This window comes from Esox lucius, chromosome 19 (assembly GCF_011004845.1).
Source record: "Esox lucius isolate fEsoLuc1 chromosome 19, fEsoLuc1.pri, whole genome shotgun sequence".
Taxonomy (NCBI): Eukaryota; Metazoa; Chordata; class Actinopteri; order Esociformes; family Esocidae; genus Esox; species Esox lucius.
In genome coordinates, this window is record NC_047587.1 from 14,814,101 (window position 1) to 14,836,966 (window position 22,866).

At 41.7% G+C, this 22,866-nt stretch overlaps 1 protein-coding gene across 4 annotated transcripts; it reads right to left on the minus strand.

Moving 5' to 3' along the window:
* Nucleotides 1-2,903: 2,903 nt before the first annotated feature.
* On the minus strand, nucleotides 2,904-19,638 carry LOC105018371 (ubiquitin-conjugating enzyme E2 Q2). 4 transcript variants are annotated; one of them, XM_010883736.5, is made up of 14 exons: nucleotides 19,242-19,638; nucleotides 18,189-18,293; nucleotides 17,880-18,002; nucleotides 14,135-14,191; nucleotides 12,336-12,422; nucleotides 9,587-9,643; nucleotides 9,164-9,248; nucleotides 8,879-8,939; nucleotides 8,431-8,521; nucleotides 8,279-8,337; nucleotides 6,607-6,655; nucleotides 6,243-6,338; nucleotides 5,691-5,757; nucleotides 2,904-5,577 (listed from the first exon to the last, which is right to left on the minus strand). In XM_010883736.5, exons 1-14 carry the CDS (start codon nucleotides 19,398-19,400, stop codon nucleotides 5,546-5,548), a joined length of 1,128 nt encoding a protein of 375 aa, XP_010882038.1. In that variant the 5' UTR covers nucleotides 19,401-19,638; the 3' UTR covers nucleotides 2,904-5,545. The 4 variants fall into 4 exon arrangements, with proteins under 4 accessions (XP_010882038.1, XP_010882036.1, XP_010882040.1 ...); XM_010883734.5 differs by having other exon boundaries at nucleotides 9,572-9,643; nucleotides 19,242-19,637; XM_010883738.5 differs by having other exon boundaries at nucleotides 12,336-12,419; nucleotides 19,242-19,636.
* Between the last annotated feature and the right edge of the window lie 3,228 nt (nucleotides 19,639-22,866).

Below are 22,866 nucleotides of genomic sequence, written 5' to 3' on the forward strand. Positions count from 1 at the left end.
CTAGTACCCCGGGTAGGGAACCACTGCCCTAAGCTAGCAGCGGAGATGAGGCGAGGCTACGAACAAGTAAAATTGGCAAGATTCCCCCCCCCTACTGCTGTTCTCAATGTATCTGTGATTAGTGTGCTCTCTTTGGGTGGAAATTACAAAACCATTTTAAATAGTTTAGGAACTCAAAAATATCAAAGGGTATGAATATTGTTGAACATTAAATTTTTTGTAAAGATTTGAAAAAAAAAAACAGAAACAGTTACATTATTCATTTGTATCTCCAGCACAATCTCTTACTGTGTTTTGTCACTTGTTCATGTCATTTTCAGCATGAAGAAACCAAATGAAAACCTATCGGTCAAATAAAAATGCACTATGGAAAAAAAAATGGCATGGGCATGAATTATATAGGGTTAACTGTATATAGGGTTATATCTCCACACACACAGGCTCCTTGAAGCTGTGAAGAAATAAATCACTGCATGTTTACCCATCCTCAGATCAGAATTTAGCATCACTAAACTCTTATTAGCACACCAAGTGCAGCACATTTTGCCAGTGTCCAAAAAACAGGAATGAAAGTTACATCAAATAAACCAATAAATGCACAAAATTACCAAACGATAATCTTAAAATTCTTTATTCATAAACTTGATGCAAGTTTACAAATTACTGTACATGGTCAAAATGCATCTTTAAATGGAAAATAAAATAAAAATCAGAACCAAAATCAAAAGCATGCCAACGGTGCAAAACTTGACAATCCATCCACCATTTGTTGGTGAACAGAAAAGGATGAATTCACAATTGGTCTAGTAGATAGATGAACCTTTTTTTTTTTCTTTTTTATTCCAACACTGTCCAGTTATAGAGAAGCGTGCAAACCTAATAATCACAGCATGAAGAACTGACTAGCCAAAGTGAATGGTCTAACACCGCACCCCTAACAAAAAGTATGGGCACTGCCCAGAAACACAGCCATACCTACCCGTCAAGCCCCAGACCCTTCTAAAAGATCTGAGAAGTGTGGACATGAACAGGCGACATTGTGATGTTGCCAAGGAAGTCTAATACGAGGATTATTCGGAAAACCACAGAGATGGAAGGTCTTTTGAGTCCGAGTCATCATAGCGTCTGTTTAAGCCTGGGAACCTCCACTAATGTGTCTCTGCGTTGAAAGTTGTCAATTTCTGTGTAATGTATAGGCCAGCCCCGACGACAAGTCGACGGGATGTGCAGGATTACCCACGAGGTACCAACCAATAAAGCTGGAAGTGCAAAGTTAGAGCAGCAGGTGACAACCAATGACAGGGTCCACTCTAAAACACGTTCTGAAAGTCCAACCATCTCTATGGCTTAAAAATATCAAATGGTATCAGGTTTCTCAGAGAGTGGGCGCATGACTAGGTCCCTCTTTAATACCTTAATATAGACTTTACTGTCCGTAAAGAGACATCATTCCCAGAGCAACACCAACTACGAGACACTCTGGGTGGTGAGGGTTAAGGGGCAAGGGATGCAGAAGAGTGGAGTCCCAGCACCTTCGACCACCTCCTGTCTGAGATCCTGTTGCTCTAACAGAACATCCACTGAAGGGTATTACTATGGATAAGCCAAAATACGAAACGGAACTGGCACCCAAAGAGAGCACCAGCAGATTCAGTCCAGGCCAGGCACTGGTTTGGGGGGCACGGCGTAGTTTCGGGACAGGACCTGGGCATCAGGAGCAAAGCAGTTACACAGACGCGAGACAATGTTCTAGTGAGTTTTACAGGAATCACCAGTTGAAGACGTAAGATTATAACAGCCATCAATTCTGTGGAGTAACGGAACAAGGCTTTGTCGCTCTGAGGGAAGACAGGTTGTGTCTAATTGGCACCCCTGTTCTCTAATAATGCATTAGCTACAACATAGGGAACATGGTGCAGGCATGGACCCAACCAGTAGATACAATTTAAAAAGGATTCAACCACCACCACCACCACCACCACCACCTCGCTGATCATCCCCGGGAAATCAAAGAACCCGTGTGTTGTAGACTGCTTCATGGTATACAAGAGCTAAAACTAGAAAAGATTCTCCCCTGATTTGAAATTAGTTTTTGAAGGAACTCCATTTTTATTTTATTTTTTAGGTATCGACCTCTGAGGCACATTTTAGCCATTTTGTGCAAATATATATTAACCATTACAGACTAAAGTTATTTAAAGACCTCTTGCACAGAAAATAAAATAACATTGTAGCCTAGCCTACATATATGCATTCGATACAAGTCTGAAGACAAACGAACAGCAGATACCCATCAAATTTTTTGACACAAGCCAAAGCACGGGGGTGGACATGCAGGTGGGATCCTGCCACCGTCCCGAGGGGAGTACTTGACAGGAGCTCTCTCCGTAAATAGCGACAGCCAAACGGGCAGTGAGGTGGCGTTTGGGACATGTCACCTGTAAAACAAGCAGACCCAACCGTGTCCACGGAAACAACAGTGCCCTAAGCAGACCAACTGCACCGAACAAACAACCAGCCGCTCCAAAACACGTCTGCCCTGTAACACACATGGTTGTAGCTCAAAATAGGGGGATCTTTTGTGAACTTTAATAACTGGGTGGGGGGGCGAAAATCAATAAGGAGGTTGAAAAGCAAAGCATTACATGGCAATAAGAGAAAATGCACAACATTTGTGAAGACGATGTAAAAGCCCTAAACCACACCCCGTCGCCCATTTAGGGCGAATGTTTGGACCAGGACAAACCTGCCTCCGATCAAAAGCATCGCACCCACACAAAGGGAATACAGTGCGATTTAAAAACTGTAAATACACCCGCCAAATGTTTAGTTTGTTTACCTGAGTTTTGTTTAGTTCAAAACTGTTTGCAAGGTGTGTTAGGGGACACAGATCGGGGGGGGGGGGGGGGGGGGGGGGGGAACTGCTGAAAAAGCCTATGTGCGTTCCAAATTGCACCCTTTTCTCCAGATAGTGGACACATTTTAACCATAAGACAACACTGGCCCCAGGCAAATGTAGTGTAGTCTACAGGAAATGAGGGCAGCACTTCGGACGCCACCTGAACAGTCCTGCTGTTGCATCACATGGCACGTGAAAGGCCGAAGAGATGGGCGAGCAGGGGGGCATTCTGGCACTTTCCAACAATCACTAGTGATTTTCATTTACATAACGTCAAACAGTGAACTTTCCCCATTAATACACATCGAAAGAGAGATATTTAGCATGTCCTTGGTATACAAGCTGAACCTCACAGAACCTCCCCATGCAGTAAGAGGCCTCAAGGCTCAGTATTCTACAGCTACAGCCCAAGTCTCATACCATCCCCTCAACAGTGCTCAAAACACAGCCCATACAACAGTGTTAAAGACCTGGGCAGGAGAGATCTCAGGTAACTGGGTTTGAACTCGGGTGGCCACACAATTTAGAATAGATCGCTCAGTATGAGCTGTGCCTACCGCCAGGAGGCTGTACAGTAGCCCACAGAAAACAGAAGTCCCAATATGATTGATTGAAGACATAACACTGCGTGTGGCCGGCAGTCCTTAGGGGACGCTGCGCTGACCAGCCATGGGACCAGTTGATGGGTGTTGCGTGTGACCGGTGAAAGCAGGGATTGCTGGAGTGGATGGGGAAACTCTTAGTGCTGTGTCATGACATACATGAGCATGCTGTAGAGCTGGTCCCAGGGCAGTCTGTGCTGAGCTCGTGTCAAGTCCTGTGGTCAGATTTTGGACCAACAGATTTATAGCCAGGCTATGGAACTCTCTCAATTGTGACACAGTAGCGGTTAGGACACGAGCCGGGCTGCCAAACTAAAATAAAAGCCAGGCAATATTTTTAACGCTGATTTAATTATTTACTGCGTTAGCACAAAGCTAACCTCTCTCTAAATGATGACATCAGTGACGGCCCAGCTGCAGTAATGCTTACATCCTATGGCCACTACGCCCCATCATTTTAGTAGACGGTGGAAAAGAAATGTCCAAATGCCCCAGCTGCTTTGCCTTCCTAAGTGTATCATCCACCTCCTAATAACCCCGCCTCTCTTGAGTGGCATAACATATTTAATGCCATAGATCAGGTAACTCAACACACCTGATCAGCCAGGTTAAATTGGACAAAGACCTGTTACTGATGTAGGGGAAAGGTTGCCGTGGACGACACGCGGCATCTTCCCACATAGGGACAAGCGACCGAACCGGTTCTGTTTGGTTCCCCTCTACCTAATGTTATATTTACGACAGGTACGTAAATTCATTAACAAGATGACAGTTGGTCTGTGGAGCTCCCTTCAATCATAATACATTATTATACTAATCAGACACGGTGTTGGAACCAAGGATCAATAGCCCCTTGCTTCAGGGTTGCAAAACTCCAGGCACTTGCAATAAACCCTCCGGTTTTCCCAAAATCCAGCTTAAAGGCTGCCTGCAATCAAATGGGAATAAGCAGGCAACCCAGAATCCAACCATACCAAAGAATTTACAGCAAATACCTAGAAAGAAGCTACCCTAAACATACGAGCTACATAACAGCCAGGACATATCATGGGGTGATAGACTGGCATGCACCCCAAACGGCACCAGATTCCCAACACGTCAGACGATCAATAAATGAAAAAAACGACATTAATGATCCCGGGTTGCACTGCATTACTAAGTGTGGTCCACATGCTTTTTATTGCCATAGGGACCTGGTCAAAAGTAGCACGCAATTTAGGGAATAGGGTGCCATTTGGGACAGCCGTCAGTCTAAGTCCACATCCGGGTCGGCCTCCAGCGTCACCAATCAGGCTCATGCCCGGGACATCAAACAAGCCAGCAAGTAGTTTACAGTTAAGCGTATAATATTTCTTTTTAACAACAATGTCTGCATTTTGTACCAGTAAATATTACACAACGTGGGGGGGGGGGGCAGTCAGTGTCTCTAACAGACTGAGGTGAAACAAGAAACATCCTTCCTCAGAGTCTTCTTCAGCGCTTTAAAATCCAACTGTCACCACAGAGCTTTCAGTTAAAATCCAACTGTCCATTCCGTGGCTTGCTGTAGGAGCTTGCAGCTTCAAGCTAAAAACAGGAGGAGGATGGGGACACAAACCATCTCTCATCTCATCAGACCATCCGACAAGCAGGTTCACACCAATGAGGGATTTGTCGAGCCACGTCTTCAAACCAGCATGGGTATATAATAAAATTAAAATAAACTATCCACTTGTGGGAAAAAAATAGATGTGATGATTATGGACCACCGAACCCCCTCAGTCACTAAAGACATTCTCCCCAGGTATAGTGCCAAGAGGGAGGTGGAGTGAGGCATGAGGAGGACCTCCGGCCTAACAGATGGGCCAGACAGAGGTGAGATACTGGTCTACAGAGCCGACGACAAACGAGACGGAAGAACCTGCCAGTTGGTTTCCACAAGAAAGGATGATATAACTCCCAATAAGTCAGAAGGGAGAAAATTGTTCAAAAAAAGGAGAGAAAAACATATTGGTTTTTAAACCAAAAAACAAATGTTATGCTCCAAGGAAGAGGAGAGACTTCTTTATCCGTCCTCTTTCGGAGGTGTGTACCAGCCTGGAAGAGAAAGCAGGGGTTACCACGACAAACCCATACGACATAACATTATCAGCAGGGAATCATTCAGGGGTTCATTCTCATGCTACAACGGTTCAAAGGAGACCACATACCATTTTTTTCGTGAATCTGCACAAGGGATTTGTATGACTGTTGTGCTCTTGCGAGATTGTACTGATTCTGTAAGAAAAGGTGCAACGGTAGCGATCAGATTCAATCTCACCAACCCCTTTATTAAGTCCATCTAGTTACCGATAACACAGCTGTCTGGACTATTACCACTATACATGCATCTAGTTACCGATAACACAGCTGTCTGGACTATTACCACTATACATGCATCTAGTTACCGATAACACAGCTGTCTGGACTATTACCACTATACATGCATCTAGTTACCGATAACACAGCTGTCTGGACTATTACCACTATACATGCATCTAGTTACCGATAACACAGCTGTCTGGACTATTACCACTATACATGCATCTAGTTACCGATAACACAGCTGTCTGGACTATTACCATTAGGTCCATCTAGATACCGATAACACAGCTGTCTGGACTATTACCATTAGGTCCATCTAGATACCGATAACACAGCTGTCTGGACTGTTACCATTACATCCATCTAGTTACCGATAACACAGCTGTTTGGACTATTACCTTATTGGCTCCAAACTGCACTCTGGCTTTTCCTTTGACTAGGGTGGCGTTGATCTGCATGATGACAGACTCTATGGAATAGGCACTGCTCCAGCCCTGGGAGAGAACACAAAGGTTCTCTTCATGATGCTGGCATTTTACAAAAGGTTAGGCTAGATAGTTGTATTACATTTCATATTGCATTAAATTCCTAACTTTTATGAGTATGACATTGGAAAGAATGTGAGACATTCACAGCTACTCATAAAAACACTGATTAAGTTCACATCAAGTTTAGGACCTATTGTTTTTTAGACAGTGGATAAGTCTGCTTCATTAACAATTTTGTTTAAGAAGGAGCGTCGTGTGCAAAGAAGATTCAGACCTGTTTTGTGAGAAGCTCCATACACAAGGCCCCACCTCCGAGAACATAGCTGAAACAAAAACAGTACCAGCACAACATGAAGTAGAACCAGGACTGGTTTATGGACTGTTTTATTCCCAAGCTAGTGGCAGTTGGCGGTTGCTTTCAATTGTTCAGACATTTGTGTTAGTGATAGAGGACATACACTGGAATATGAGCAGGATGGACAAAGTGACAGTACAGTACTTCAAACAGTAACACTACAAAAACAGCAAACACGTGGGCTTCCGATGGGCAACACTGACCAAGATCTGTTTAGGGAATTTTCTTTGTTCCAACCAATGCTACGTAACTGAACATCTTCAATTAAACATCAGGTCCCAAAAGACTTGTGTCAAGGATTGAATGAATGTTGGAAGGCAGCAGTATTATGACAGCATCCCAATCTCCAAACTCACAGAGACAAATAAACACTGTCTGGCTTTTTAACAGTAGAACCGGCAAATGCCTACGCCAATTGGCGTTTGAGATTGTAATTAAAATAACACTGCCATTGTGAAAGCTACACCTTCCTCCTTCCATTACTTTTCCTAAATAGGCGTATATTAAATTTTTCCGCTGTCGGAATTCTAAACTGCCGAACAGAAAAGTATTTACTGGGTTATTTTCACCCTGTTTTCCTACTTGTCGGCCAACAGTCCACGCCACTTAGTGTTGGTACCCAAATGGTACCCAGGCGCTAATCAGTCCTCATCAATGGATGAACGGGCGATACTCCCAGATGAAAAGTTAATTAGGGTACTATTGAAACATAATACAAATGATACAGGCTACTTATCACACAGGTTACCGTTTCTCAATAGGACATTCATCTTATTGTGTAGGCTAACTCATCAAATGTTAATCGAAAATGTTAATCTACATAATTTTATGGGGAAAGAGAAACTATATCACACATCCTACGCACCATTCACAGCCTATTCATATCGGACCTGGTCATATTCTAATAGCTCCTCTCGGTTTTTCAATAACTTATTGTCACCTATAGAACAATCACATATGCCAATAATATAGGAGACTAGAGCTATGGATTGACGTTGAAATCAACTCGATAGCTCCACTAAAATCTCTTGGAGAAACCTGTAAAGACGCGCCATTCACAGCCTACTCATATTGGACCTTGTTTTTTTCTATGTATTCTGTTTTTGTCTTTTTTTTCATATGATGAGACATTCAATACAAAACACTCTGGTATTTTTCTAATTCATTAACAATTTAAAACAAACAAATTCTGTAATTCATTTTTAGAATATTCTATATAGTTGATGACGACCCAGTAGATGAACTGATGCTCTGGCTGGATGGTGATGCTGTGGAGGAGAATTTCCATGCTAATAGGGACGATTCGTATGCTAATGATGCTAAACGGCATTCGGCTCTGGCGGTTACTGGGGGTCAAAAAGGCCTGGCGGTTCTAATGTTAACAACCTTTCTCTTTGCAATCTAAGTGTTCCACAACTTGCAAAACTCGTTTGAGTCTGAAACACAGTTTTTCTCCAACATTAAAGTGGGTCCCTTAACAAGGCCAAATTTACTCCATGTTTTCCGTCCCACAAAACTAACAAGTACCCAACATTAGCATTGCCCCTCCGAAAGATTACATCCAGTCCGTTTGGCTCGGAGTGGCACTTACCCTCCTGACAGCACCGGTGAGACCACCCGTACGAACGGCGGATCAAACGGAAAGTTGTCCTGCAAGAGATGAAAACTTTGAGCTTCAAAACCTCCCTGGCGACCAACGCGTGTCAATGAAACTTAAATTGATCAACCAGTGGCACGGCTCACTTTATATGAGAAGCTGAGCAGGATGTAGTCGACTCCTTCCTTCTCCTTCAGGACCTGCAAGTCACTATGCAGTGGGCTGTCAGGATCTACACTGTAGGGAAAAAAAAAAGAATTATTAGAATAATAATAGTAATTAAACAATGGTCTTGTGAGTCATCTGATGTACCCCCAGGGGACCCAATCCCCCTGGTTGGGAAACAGTGGACTAAATGATTCCAACTTAAACAGTTGTAAATTCACCCATCCATGCAATACGATACTTCCGTCAGTCTCATCTCTCCTTACACTGTGTTCCAGCTAGCACAGAACTTATTGATAACTTTAGAGGAACCAACAAGACAATACAACCAGATGTGGTCATCTCACCTAAGTAACACAAATTCATTTTCTGGATATGAACGACTTATATAAAGAAAGTGAAATAGTAAAAATGTATTTCAATACTTACGTCCTTATTTTGACATGCCATTCATAAAGGCTGTCATTTACTAGCTCCACTGAATAAATACCTGGTAATGAAGAACACAACATTCACATGAAAATCACTAAATCAACACGTTATTATTAGCATAATCGACATCAGCCTACATCTGCCAACAGAGAAGGTAGGGGGGGGGGGAAATACCAAACTTTCAATAGATTCCCTAGTATAAAAGAAATCCTGTTTTGGGGGGGAATCCCTGATTCTAATAATCCTCCATTGGAGAAAGTCTTGAGAGGTCAAAGCACTCACCTGTCTTGTAACTCTGTGATCTATAGATCTCCCTGAGTTCCTTCATGAGACGGTCAGAGGCCTGAACGGACCCAGAGACTGCACCCTGTAACACATGCCACACAAACCAGGGATCAGAAACCTACTACGAACCAGAGTGCTGTTAATCAAACCTGTCCTCCGAGAAAGCACTAGATTTATTTATTTTTTTTACATATTCTACGTATTATAACAGTGGACTCAACCAACCGGGATGCCGATGGGTAGGCCTCTAGAATCAGATGACCCAGTGTCGGAACGGATTAAAAACTATTGGCTTAAATACACCTGGTCGTGCTTGAGGACTGGGTTGATTAAAACTGACACTCAGAGAATAGAAAGGTGAAATGTTCCCGTAATCCCCCCGGAAAAATAAGAAAGACACCTTACCGAATGGGCACTTACGTTCAAGTGGTCCTGCCTCTGGTTCTTGCGGATCTTCTCCAGAATGGCCAGGTTCTCCTTCAAATCAAGACAAACAACGTTAGTAAAACAGGTGTATTCAACTCCAGCTCTACAGCCCAGTTCCACTTCATTTTTTCATTGTAACCCTCTAATTTTATTTAGACCTGGGACACCAGGTGGGTGACAGTGATGAAGTAGAACAGAAAACCAGTAGGCTCTGGACCTCATAGTATAAGATTTGAATAGCTCTGTGATAGGAGACACTAACAAACGTCTAAAGAGTAAGAAAAAAAACAAGAAACCAGGCAAGCCTAGTTCAGCCAGACCGCAATAGAGAATGTTGCCACCTCGGGATTCGAACCCGGGTCGCCCATGTGACACCACGACACCACTGAGCTGTACAGTTGCTGGGTGTCAGTATAGCCTCTTGAAGAAGAAAAAAAACTATTTTGCCACTGGCCATTTGAATAGTTAATTGGCCATTCGTGAATGACACTGATACAGTTAAACTGACTAACGTTTCTTACTATGTATTGCGTTTGCCAATGGCCGTTTGAACAGCGTACTAGCCAGTAAAAAGCATTACCGGTATCTACTAACTTACTGGAATAGTCAAAAGCAGGGGTGTCCAAACAGTTCCACAGAGGGCCATGTGTCTGCAGGTTTTCGCTCTCACCTTGTACTTTATTGATTAATTAGGTCACTAATTCGTTAGTTTCTACCCTCACCTGGTTGTTTAGGTGTGAACTGGGAACCAATTTAAAGGAAAAACCAAAAACCTGCAGCCACTCAGCCCTCCATAGAACTGTTTAGACACCCCTGGTCAAAATAATTGAGCAATTGCTAGCGAGTCTACCAAAGCTATTTCATTTCATGGCATAATAATGTATTTTTTTTATTTCAAGGCAAAACAGCGTACTTTTCATTCGTGAATGACATATATAAAATAATTATCAATAAAAACTTTTTCATCAAGTGACAAGATGAGAGAGTAGTGGAATCTACCAGAAATAATTAACGTCATTGCTCTCAATAGATTAGAATGTACAGTGGATATTTTAAAAAGTCCACACACCGCTGTTAAAATGCCAGGTTTTTATGATATAATGTGAACAACTCAATTGAAAAACTAACTGAAAACTTTCAAAGGGGAAAAATGAAAAATAAAAACCTTACAATAACCTGGCTGCATAAGTGTGCACACCCTCTTATAAATGGGGATGTGGCTGTGTTCAGAATTAACCAATCACATTCAAACTCACGTTAAATAGAAGTCATTTCACAACTGCCATCTTTTAAAGCGACTCTGATTAATCACAAATAAAGTTCAGCTGTTCTAGTAGGATGTTCCTGACATTTTCTTAGTTGCATCTAAGAGCAAAAGCTCTTAGGGGCTTCCAATAGGCCTACAGCAACATTAAAGGGACTGCAGAAATTTCAGGCAAGTACTGGCTGTGTGCTACATGTGACAACAATCTACAATCCACATATTCTTCATATGAATGGGCTATGGGGTAGGGTGGCTAGACGGAAGCCTTTTCTTACAAAGAAAAACATCCACGCCCGGCTGAAGTTTGCAACAAAAAAAACAAAAACATCAAGTCTCTCAAAAGCACTTGGGAAAATGTGTTATGGTCTCATGAAACCAAGGTTGAACTTTCTGGCCATAATTCCAAAAGTTATGTTTGGCGCCAAAACATCACTGCACATCACACAAAGAACACCATACCCACAGTGAAGCATTGGTGTTGACAGCATCATGCTTTGGGGCTGTTTTTCTTCAGCTGGAACCAGGGCCTTAGTCAGGGTGGAGGGAATTATGAACAATTCCAAATACCAGACAATTTTGGCACAAAATCTTCAGGCGTCCGTTAGAAAGCTGAAGCTGTAGAGGAAGTTCACCTTTCAGCACGACAACGACCCAATGCACATATCCAAATCCACAAAAGCATGGCTTTACCAGAAGATGATTAACGTTTTGGAATGGCCCAGCCAGATCCCAGACCTGAATCCAACTGAAAATCTCTGGGGTGATCTGAAGAGGGCTGTGAACAGATGTCCTCGCAATCTGACAGATTTGGAGCGCTTTTGCAAAGAAGAGTGGGCAAATATTGCCATGTCAAGATGCGCCATGCTAATAGACTCCGACCCAAAAAGACTGAGTGCTGCAATAAAATCAAAAGGTGCTTCAACAAACTATTAGTTTAAGGGTGTGCACACTTATGCAACCAGGTTATTGTGAGTTTTTTTTATTTTTCCCCCTCAAAGATTTTAGTGTGTTTTTCAATTGAATTGTTCACTTTATAGGTCACATTAAAGGTGGAAAAAGTTCTGACATGATTTCTCTGACTCATTCTTTTACATCACAAGAACATGTCATTTGAATAGAGGTGTGTAGACTTATATCCACTGTAAGTCTTCCATATGAGAGTCTTTAACCAATACGCCACGGCATCACAAGTTTCAGCAGTCGCTAGACTCCATTGAGGATTGTGTTAAATAGGTTTACTAGTATCTACTAACTTCCTAGGAATAATCATAAGAATTGAGCAATTTCTAGCAAGACTGAAGATGAACTATTCCATGGCAGAAACAGTCGCAATATAACCATATACAGTTTCAGGTTTCAGTTTTATCCAGCAAAGTTTTGGCCAATACGGAATAATTCAATGCGTACTTCGCTTCGCCTGTGAGCAGATCCGAACGCGGGACCTATAGTTCACTGCCTTCCAACACAGAGACACATTACCTTCTCTATCCCATCATCCTCTGACTTCTTCCCATCCACAGGCTCCTCCTCCTTCATCTCATAGTGGTCCAAGTCTTCAATGTCCTGCTGAACAAAACAGTGTTTTTTTTTGCATATACACAGACAGACAGAGACAGATTCCCACTGGGTGGGGTAGTGGGAGAAAAACATAGAAATTTACTCAGTACAATAAGTAGCTCTGGACAAACATGCCAGCTAAATTATTGGTAGTATACAAAACGTTATGCTGGCAAATTGCCAACCAACAAACTATTTGACTCTCAACTCGACGCAATACTTTTAACCAGAACATCCATTCTGTTCAGTTCCAGATTTTGTACCACTTCTCAGGTAGACATGCAACCAAATTATCCCAAATCTAGAAGGAACACAATGACATATAGCTTTACATCTACTCAGACACAGCTGGTCTGATTTTCTTTCTTACCCCAGAGTACTGAATAACTAGTACTGAAATAATTGTTGGAGAGCGCATGTAAGTGCCAACTTCAGGAACACTGACAAGAGGTAGCAGGCCATAAAGGAGCAGTTGCTTGACTTGTTTTGCACTGAACATTCGCATACAGATTGGGGGTTCTTGCTGTTTTGTGAACATTCTTTTTATTCATCTGACAGCCATATGTTATAAACGGCTCACACAAAGATATGGACACAGTATCTCAATAGGGATGATCAATAGGGTTTTGGTCTGGAGACATGCTTGGCCAGTCCATCACCTGTACCCTCAGCTTCTTTAGCAAGACAGTGGTCGTCTTGGAGGCGTGTTTGGGTTCATTATCATGTTGAAATACTTCCATGCAGCCCAGTCTCCGAAGGGAGGGGATCGTGCTCTGCTTCAGTCTGTCACAGTACATGTTGGCATTTATGGTTCCCTCAATGAACTGCAGCTCCCCAGTGCCAGCAGCACTCATGCAGCCCCAGACCATGACACTCCCACCACCATGCCTGAATGTAGGCAAGACATACTTATCTTTATACTCCTCACCTGGTTGATGCCAAACACGCTTGACACCATCTGAACCAAATAAGTTTCTTGGTCTCATCAGACCACAGGACTTAGATCCAGTAATCCATGTCCTTAGTCTGCTTGTCTTCAGCAAACTGTTTGGTGGCTTTCTAGTGCATTATCTTTAGAAGAGGCTTCCTTTTGGGACGAAAGCCATGTAGACCAATTTGATGCAGTGTGCAGCGTATGGTCTGAGCACTGACAGGCTGACACCCTACCCCTTCAACCTCTGCAGCAATGCTGGTAGCTGAGAGCCCTGTTCTGAGTGGAACCTGTCCCGTTAAACCATTGTATGGTCTTGGCCACCGTGCTGCAGCTTAATTTCAGGGTCTTGGCAATCTTATTATAGCCTAGGCCATCTTTATGTAGAGCACCAACGATTTTTTTCAGATCCTCAGAGTTCTTAGCTACGAGGTGCCATGTTGAACTTCCAGTGACCAGTATGAGGGAGTGTGAGAGCGAGAGCAATAACACCAAATTTAACAGATCTGCTCCCCATTCACACCTGGGACATTGTGACACTAACAAGTCACATGACACCGGGGAGGGAAAATGGCTAATTGGGCCCAATTTGGACATTTTCACTTAGGGGTGTACTCACTTTTGTTGCTAGCGTTTTAGACATTAATGGCTGTGTTGTGTTATTTTGAGGGGATAGCAAATTTACACTGTTATACAAGCTGTACACTCACTACATTGTAGCCAAGTGTCATTTCTTCAGTGTTGTCACATGAACAGATATAATCAACACACACAGTAAAGGTTCACACACCTCGCCCATCTCTTCCTCCTCCTCCTCCTCGGATGTAACTTCGTCCGCTGGTCCATGCTACAAACAGAAGAGAAGGTTGTGAGTATACAAACAAGGCATGCCGTCCCGAGTGTCAACGGGGTAAGGAAAGCCGGGCAAACAAAGCTAACCTTGTGCTAAGGCTATTGCTGTAGAAGAGAAACAGTGATTAGGATTCAACAGTAACGTTATTCGCATCGGAAAATTTGAACCAACAGACTTTCTGCTTGTTTCAATCTGGGGGCAATACTGAAAAGGCTCTTTAAATCCAGAAGCCTCCAATGGCAAGAGTGAACTCTGGAATGTAATGACACGGTTAGTTCTAGCATTGATATACGTGCAATTATAGTGCCTTGTTTCCACTGGTGCCAAACACAGGTGTTGTACCCTAAAGTCCAGAAATGTTTCGGTTTACACTGACATGGGCCAGCGCCAGTTGGCCATTAGGCTGTGGCCAAATAGCCCGGCTCTCACTTGGTGCCGAGCCCCAGACTTTAGGACAGGGTTTGTGGGTTGACACGTAATGTGCTGTGAAAACACGGCATGTTGTGCTATTCGAATAGCAATGTGTATCGTTTGCTTTAGGCTTCTCGTAATGGTTTTCATACAATCTAACAAACCCCTGATAAAGAAAATAAAGCAACAGTACAGGGAAACAAAGACAACAACGGAAAGATTTGGAACAACTGAAGGTGGTACGCATTGACTCAAAGAAAAACGGAGCACTGAGACCAAGACATTAGAGGTTCTGCAGGCTACAACAAAATTACCACAGAATTCTCCCAAATCCTTCTATTAAAGGGTAGTGTCACGAGTCTAGGTGGAAAAGGTGTCGGTCGCAGGAGTTTGAGGAAGAAATTTGTTTTACTCAAGTTCAAACGCTGTATTGAAAACAAACTAAACATGGCGTTAGTTTATATTATTTTACTACCATTATTTTTTGTAACCAGAAAAACAAATTGTGTTGATTGTTTACTCCTCCTCCTGCTGAGCCACTCCTCAAGTCCTCGGTACCAAATGTATAGTGGAAACAGGAAAATCTAGAGCCAATATTAGCATGATTCACTGGTGTAGCCCTGGTACTGGGGGTAAAGCACCAGCGGAAATGCAGCATAGGTGTTTTATTTTTATATAATGTCAGTTATTCAGAGAGTTATTCAAGCACCCCGAAGTGGTCCAACAACCAAGAAGGGGGGGGGGTTCTCTGATTTTGTCATCCTTGTTATTGTGCAAACCTTTTCTTCTGGGATGTCAGTAATTGTTCATTGTCTGTTCTTGTTTGTCATTTACAAGGAAAACATTTCTGCGCAAGTAGCGGTCTTATTTTTTCTATTGCATGTTCAATTAAAATGAAGACAGTCAGGTTTATAAATTCAGAAGTCTAAAAGTCCACAGTGCAGTGCCGATTGTAAGTGGAACACCAAGACAGAATTCAAGAATTATCTTGTTTCATCTCACAGTGATTACAAATGCGTTTTCCTCACCATTGGATTTAAAAATGGTATAAAAACAGAATACATGTTATCCTCCGGGCTTTTCCCTTCCGCAGAAGCAACGAAGCTTCCCCACTACAGCAGCTGGACCCAACCAAACAGTTAGTCAGACATTCATTTAATCTAGGACTGGCTCTGGAAAAAGACCATTTGTTGACTGTGATTCAAGTGTTCTTTAGAGCAATAAATTGGTTGAAACGTTAAACAGTTTACTTTTCCATATATAGACTTGTTTTTAAGGCTGTGGGTCTGTGTTGCCTTCAAAAGTCAGGATTTTTAAAACACCAAAGTGATACGGAATTCAGACCTTAAAAAACTATTACAATTAACTAATTAAGTTGTCTCTGTTCCAATCCCATTGCGGCACCCAGCGCACATAGGCCCAGTTTCCCGATAACGTGGCACTTATGACGGTTTAAAGATGCATGTAGTCTTAAGATGGATTTTGTTACAACAGACTTACGCCTGTTCCGCAAACCATAATGCACGTCGCTCTTCATAAAGTGTATCGTAAGTGCTACGTTACAGCCGTTTGGAGAGGAATTAGGCCATGTTTGGGGTTTGGAATGGAATTAGGTGAATACGTTTTAAAATATAGCATATTGCATTTTAATAGAGCTTGATTACTTACCAGAAGCATATAATATTACTGTAGATGTGTTCTACTATTACTTAGGCATCATTAGGAAAATGTATGGTGGACGAAACATATCCAACCAATGGGGTGAACATTCAGTGCATTCAGCCAATCAAAATCATCTCTGGAAACTGATCATGTGACATGAAATTATTAGTTCCTCCGTTAGCTATAAAGAATATATACGTTACTTCACGTAGAAAGCAACACAACACGATTTGTTAACTGGGAATAAAAAGTATAGTCATAAAGATTCATTCTAAATATTTGAAATAAAAATGGAACACTAGAGAAAACCAGCATTCAGAGCTGAAGAAATCAATGTTCTTCTTGACGAGATAGAGGCACCAGCACCTATCCATCAAAGACAGGAGCCTACCAGTAGCCTACGAAGTGCAAACAAATTTTAAACACTTAATTATTTCTTGTTTGAATTGCATTCAATCACTCACATCCAATAACGCACTTATTATATAATTTGTCAAAATAAATTGGTCTCAATCAAAACTGGATAATTTGTAATATTATCCTTAATATTAACTGTTTACGATCACTCCTCACATGATGAGGGAGGCGTTATATCACAAAAACAGTAAAGTGCCTGTTATGATGGACTAACAAGTGGTCCGGTGCACTCGTTAATTAACGTGCTATGTTGTGCCACTTAAGTACCATGCTTTTGGAAAACGCATGGATAAAATAAGGCACTTACGTGCATCTTACGATCATCTTAGTGCTTTAGGAAACCAGCCCTGTTTAGTTGTGGATTTACTTTCACAGAGTAGTCAGAATTGACTCAACACCAACCAGACAGTTGTTGCATGCACCATGAGAATAAATGCAACTGCTTGACAAGAAATATATTAGTATAGAATACAGCATATTCCTTATTTTCAACTGGCCTATGTGCAGTCCATTCCCATAAGTGCAATACATCTTCTGAATATTTTCAAAAACATCTGAATGCCTGGGTTCTCCTAATCTACATTTCGTAGATGTCAGATTTATAGAGCAGTAAAACAACTACGGGTATAAGTCTATAAAACAGGCATAGGTCACTGTTGAGGTTTCATTTAGCAGAAGACGGTTACCATAACAATACTATATATTACAGTCCCATTTCTTTTGCAGTGCTGCATTCCTGCTAAATGAAAGAAGGGAATGAAAACACTGAGGAAACACTTCCCGCAGTTCTTGGTTATTTTTAATAGAGGCCATCAGTGTGCATTTTTCCCGTGATGTAATCAGAATAGGTATGCAGTCACAGTGCTCATCAAAACAAGTTCCTCTCCCCGTATCAACCAGCTGCTGGAAGAACTGCCCAGTCTCTTACAACCTGAATGGCAGTTTTCCAATCAAATGGGCTAGTTGTGAAAGATTAAAGTACCCAGCAAAAGAACACTTACAGAAAACACAACTTTCCAGAAATTTCATACAGACTCTAAAACAACTAGGGCACGCTAGGCACGGCACAGGCAAATCTGGGCTTGCCACAGCAGCCACTCACTAGCGCACTGTAAGCCAGTAGTGTCACAGAGAAGTCCAGGCCCTGCCGTGTAAAACGCACGGCCTGGTACTGGTGGTTGGTGAAGCCTACCTTGCGCTCCGGGTTGATGGGTCCAGCAGGAAGGGGCTGATCTAGCATCTCCACATCGGGGTGCTGGGGCAGGTTGTACAGTCGACACAGGTCACAAATGAGACGTTTCAGCTGTTGCAGGAGCTGGAGGAAACAAAAACAGGTCAACTGTTGTTCTGCAGTAGCTGCTATGTCAAACCTTGTTTTTCCAACAACTTCTCAAACGACTGTAATGGTGGCAACAAAGATAGCAAGCAACATCTTACAGCACATGTGTGGGTGTTGAAGAGGAAAGAAATGCGTGCACACACACACACATAAGTGACTTACTAAAGAGGTGCCTCTTCTGACATCTTCAAGGCGCTCTAACACCTCTGTCAGGCTTGGATCATCTGAATCAACAAACCAGATCGGAGGCGTAGAGGGGTATGACTCCTGGGAGATGGCAGGCAGAGAGAAAAGGGGGGATGAAGGGGGAGAGGGGGAGAGGGGTTATTACCAGTTTATCACAATTACTAAGCAAAGCGCTTAGATGTAAGAGGACAGTACTAAAGCGACAAGCTATTTAGCAAGCTAACTGTATACACAAAACAGAAATGGGTAACACTACCCACCTAGATAATAGTAGCTACAGCTACTTCTGAAAAAAAATAAATAATAAACGATATTTCACGCCTAGACGCTAGAGAGGAGTCATAGATGGCTATGCACCACGCACAAGTTTTCTAGTCACGACGTCATGATGCACTTTCGTGTCCTGATTTTTTTTTTATTTGCTTGCTAGCACTGGCTAGCAAACTACTTAGCTTTCTACCCGTGTCATCGGAGTTGTTACGACACCACTTAGCTAGCCAGCTAATGCTAACCCCTTTCACGCAGAACTATTATTTCCATTCACTAGTCAGCAATTGTTTACAGGTCACGTTACCATTTTACAACAGGTTATCGTATAATTAGCGAAATAAACTACAAATACCTTATAGGTAAATTTCATCGGAGAGCCGAGAGAGGGGGGGTGGATTCATTCAATTTTTTGGACGCATTAGCAAACACACTGGCTAACCTTACAGTTGCTAGATAGCTAGCTAAAAAACAACCAGCTAACTACTGTAACGCATATGCACATATTTGTTGTTTGCTAACGGGCTAAATAGCATAGCTGGACATATGGCCCGTTGGTAAGACTATAAACTACCTGGAAAGTCGAAACATATTGCTATATTACCTGGCTAACTGTCTAACTCCAATAACAGAACAAGCTAACTGGGGTGTTCAATTATTTGTGTTTGCAGTGTTCGGCTTGAGAATTCCAAATTCGTCATGTTTATCGTTCGCCCGTGCTAACTGGCTAGCTATACAGCTAGCTGGCGGCTTCTTTCTTACCGTAATGTTGCAATGTATTATTAGCAGTTTTTCACCGGTTACATTAAACTGACAACTAAGCTCGTCGGGCTTCCAATCAATAATTCTAAAACGTTCGTGGTTTGGGTCAAAAATTGACTCCAAAAACTTCAATTCGGCCTTCAGCCCCGAAACCGACATCTTCCACTCATCTCAAGCCAGGCAGTCCGCGGGGGAGGGGGGAAGTTGGTGCGTTTTGCGACCGCGCAGTCCGGCTGGATCTCGCACGTTAGCGTGAGAGCAACAACAAAAGAGTATCCACTGTGGGTGGGAATATCTAACAGTCCAGCTAGATGTTCTGTTAAATTTTTTTTTAATTATGTTAAAAAAATAAACATTTTGTGTTTCAGCACAGTGCTGAGTCAGAGAAGGAACAGATGTTGATCCAATCTCAGTCTCACCCTGAAATGACATCAACTTAAAGTACATCCCTTAAAACCAAATTCCTTTCATTATCTCATTGGTATTCTAAATATTTCGCTTGTCAGAACCAACCAATCAGAAATATAGCATAATTATCGAAGCCTACAGTGAGTTCGGAAAATTGTAATTTATTAGTATTATTTTAATATAATCACATTTAATGTGTAGACCGAATTTCACATGTCTATGTACATAAAGTAGAAATAAAATAATGAAATTGTTCATGGATAATTGCATCTCATGTCTGTCTTGTCTGACAAACACTAGAACCATATAATTAGAATGAATTACATTTCAATGTGACTATTTTCTATGAACAAAGGATGCAAGGGACAGTTTTCCCATCTATTGCATCCAATCAAGGTGTACCCTACATCATCCTCTCACCGCTCTTCCTGTTCTTGTATCTAATTATACTTCACCGTGTCTTCTCAACAAGTCAGTCTACTTTGGGTTTGACAAATGATCATGTTCACCAACCCATATGAATAAATGAATAGGTACCGCATAATCAGGTCTGCTCGCACACTCTCAATGTACGCGAGATGCCGAGCCTTCGAGCTCACGTATAAATGCCTCTGTGACTCACTGGAAGATAGAGACAGTTTGTGTACGAGGGGAACTTGACTACAACCACAACCTGTCGTTACATGGATAGTTCCACATTTGTGGTGCATATGTCTACATAATCTGTCATGACTTCGCAGCAGTAATAATCGTCAGACTAAGGGTGAAAGAGATAAAAAAATAAAAAATATCCGTACCTGTCACTAACTGTGACATATATTCTACAGATATTCTCTGGTATAAGAAACAAAGGCAGGGTTTCGTAAAAATGAAATTTTCAGTCACATCACAAGATGTCAGTATACCCCTACATTCGTGTCTTCATGGGAGACTGCCCCTCTTTCTCCCTCTCCTTGTTATCCCAACATCGATATAACAGAACTATCCCTCGGGAGGAGAAATGGTTTAGCGATGGAATCTTTCTCATTCAAAATCTCTACCCATGCATGTATGAAGTAATTGCATTCGTCTTTGGGTAGATAATGTAGATATTTATGTGGTGAAAATGTACTTATTTCTCATTATAATTAAATCTTACTGGTTATTACAATGTTAAATATAAATTCAAAGTATAATCAAGAAATGCAGTATGGCTATTGTCTGTTTCCGCTGTCCTCGAAGAATAGGAAGTGCCTACAGCAGATAAGTTTAGCTATGGCTAACTTCTCAAGGCCTGATGACATCTTGTTATGCCGAACTCAGCAGAACAGCTTCAGACGTGGTAACAGGAGGGGGACGTAATTACGGAATGGGCTGTACTGAGTGTATGTAGGCCTGAACTCAACTGTTGACCTGACACTGCAAATTGTTAGCAGCTACAGATTTGAAAATGTATAATAATGCTGTTTGAAGAATCTACAACTTATGCCTTTTCTGGTTACAATTCCCACAACGGTTCTCCTTTTGATTGTGTCAATTTATTAGACAACAAAAATAATACATCTATTTAGAGATTAGCCATCAAACAGTGTACGAATAAGAAAATGAGAATGAAAAAAGTATTGCTTTTTATTGCCATAGAGTTAACACCTTGAGGTTAAGTCCATGGACTCAGCTCAAAGCTCCTCCACGCAATAAATTAAAAGTTGATTTGTCAGAGTCTGTCAGACCAGCTCTGAGTCAGAGCCATATAACATTGTTTAAATATAGACCTGAGTTCACTCTGATGTCACCTGCTCTCTCCTCCATACTCTGAAAGTCTGTCTATGGCCAAACACTATGCTACATGTCTACAGGCTTTCTTTGTTCTTGAACCAGCAGGCTCAGGAACAGTTTCTTCCCATCTACTGTAACCCTGCTTAACTCTGTGACACTGCCTTGCTAAGTCTGATAATGAAAGTTGTCAGTTGTTACAGGTACGTGTCTACATCGGGAACTTCACTGCTGCTATCCCTGCATTTCAGTTGCACATAGACCTTGCACATTCAATTTGCCTCTTTGCACATTTATGACTGCCATCATGCTTGCATTTTGACAGTTGTTACATACACATGTCTACCTGGGGACCTCATTGCTGCTCTCACTGCATCCCGGTTGCACATGCTACCTTACTCCTTCAATTTGCCTCAATTGCACATCTAGAATGCCATTTAGAATTACCATCTGCACCCACAAAACTATTATCACACTTGTAACATACACTACACTTAATACTTGTACATTTTCTGCCCTCCTCTATTTGCCTTAACTGCACATTTATTATTGCCATTTGTACTGCATTTGCCTTTACTGCCCATCTATACATTCCACTTGTAATATACAGTCGATATAAAAAGTCTACACACTCCTGTTAAAATGCCAAAGATAAATCATTTCAGAACTTTTTACACCTTTATCGTGACCTATAATGTGAACAATTCAATTGAAAAACAAACTGAAATCTTTGAGGGGAAAAAATAAAAAATAACTCACAATAACCTGGTTGCATAAGTGTGCACACCCTTAAACTAATAGTTTGTTGAAGTACCTTTTGATTTAATTACAGCACTCAGTTTTTTGGGTAGGAATCTATTAGCACGGCACATCTTGATGTGACAATATTTTCCCACTCGTTTTGCAAAAGCGCTCCAAATCTGTCAGATTGCTAGGACAACTCCTGTGCACAGCCCTCTTCAGATCACCCCACAGATGTTCAATTGTATTCAGGTCTGGGCTCTGGCTGAGCCATTCCAAAATGTTAATCTTCTTCTGGTGAAGCCATGCTTTTGTGGATTTGAATGTGTGCTTCGGGACATTGACGTGCTGAAAGGTGAACTTCCTCTTCATCTTCAGCTTTCTAATGGACGCCTGCTTTGGAAGCTCTCTGCGGACCATGGCTTTTGCTCTGAGATGCAACTAAGAAAATGTCAGGAACATCCTACTAGAACAGCTCAACTTTATTTATGATTAATCAGTCACTTCAAATGATGGCAGGAGTGAAATTACTTCTATTTAACATGAGTTTCAATGTGATTGGTTAATTCTGAACACAACCACATCCTCAGTTATAATAGGGTGTGCAAACGTATGCAACCAGGTTATTGTAAGGTTTTTATTTTTCATTTTCCACCCTCAAGGGTTTTAGTTTGTTTTTCAATATAATTTTTTACATTATAGGTCACATTAAAAGTGGAAAAAG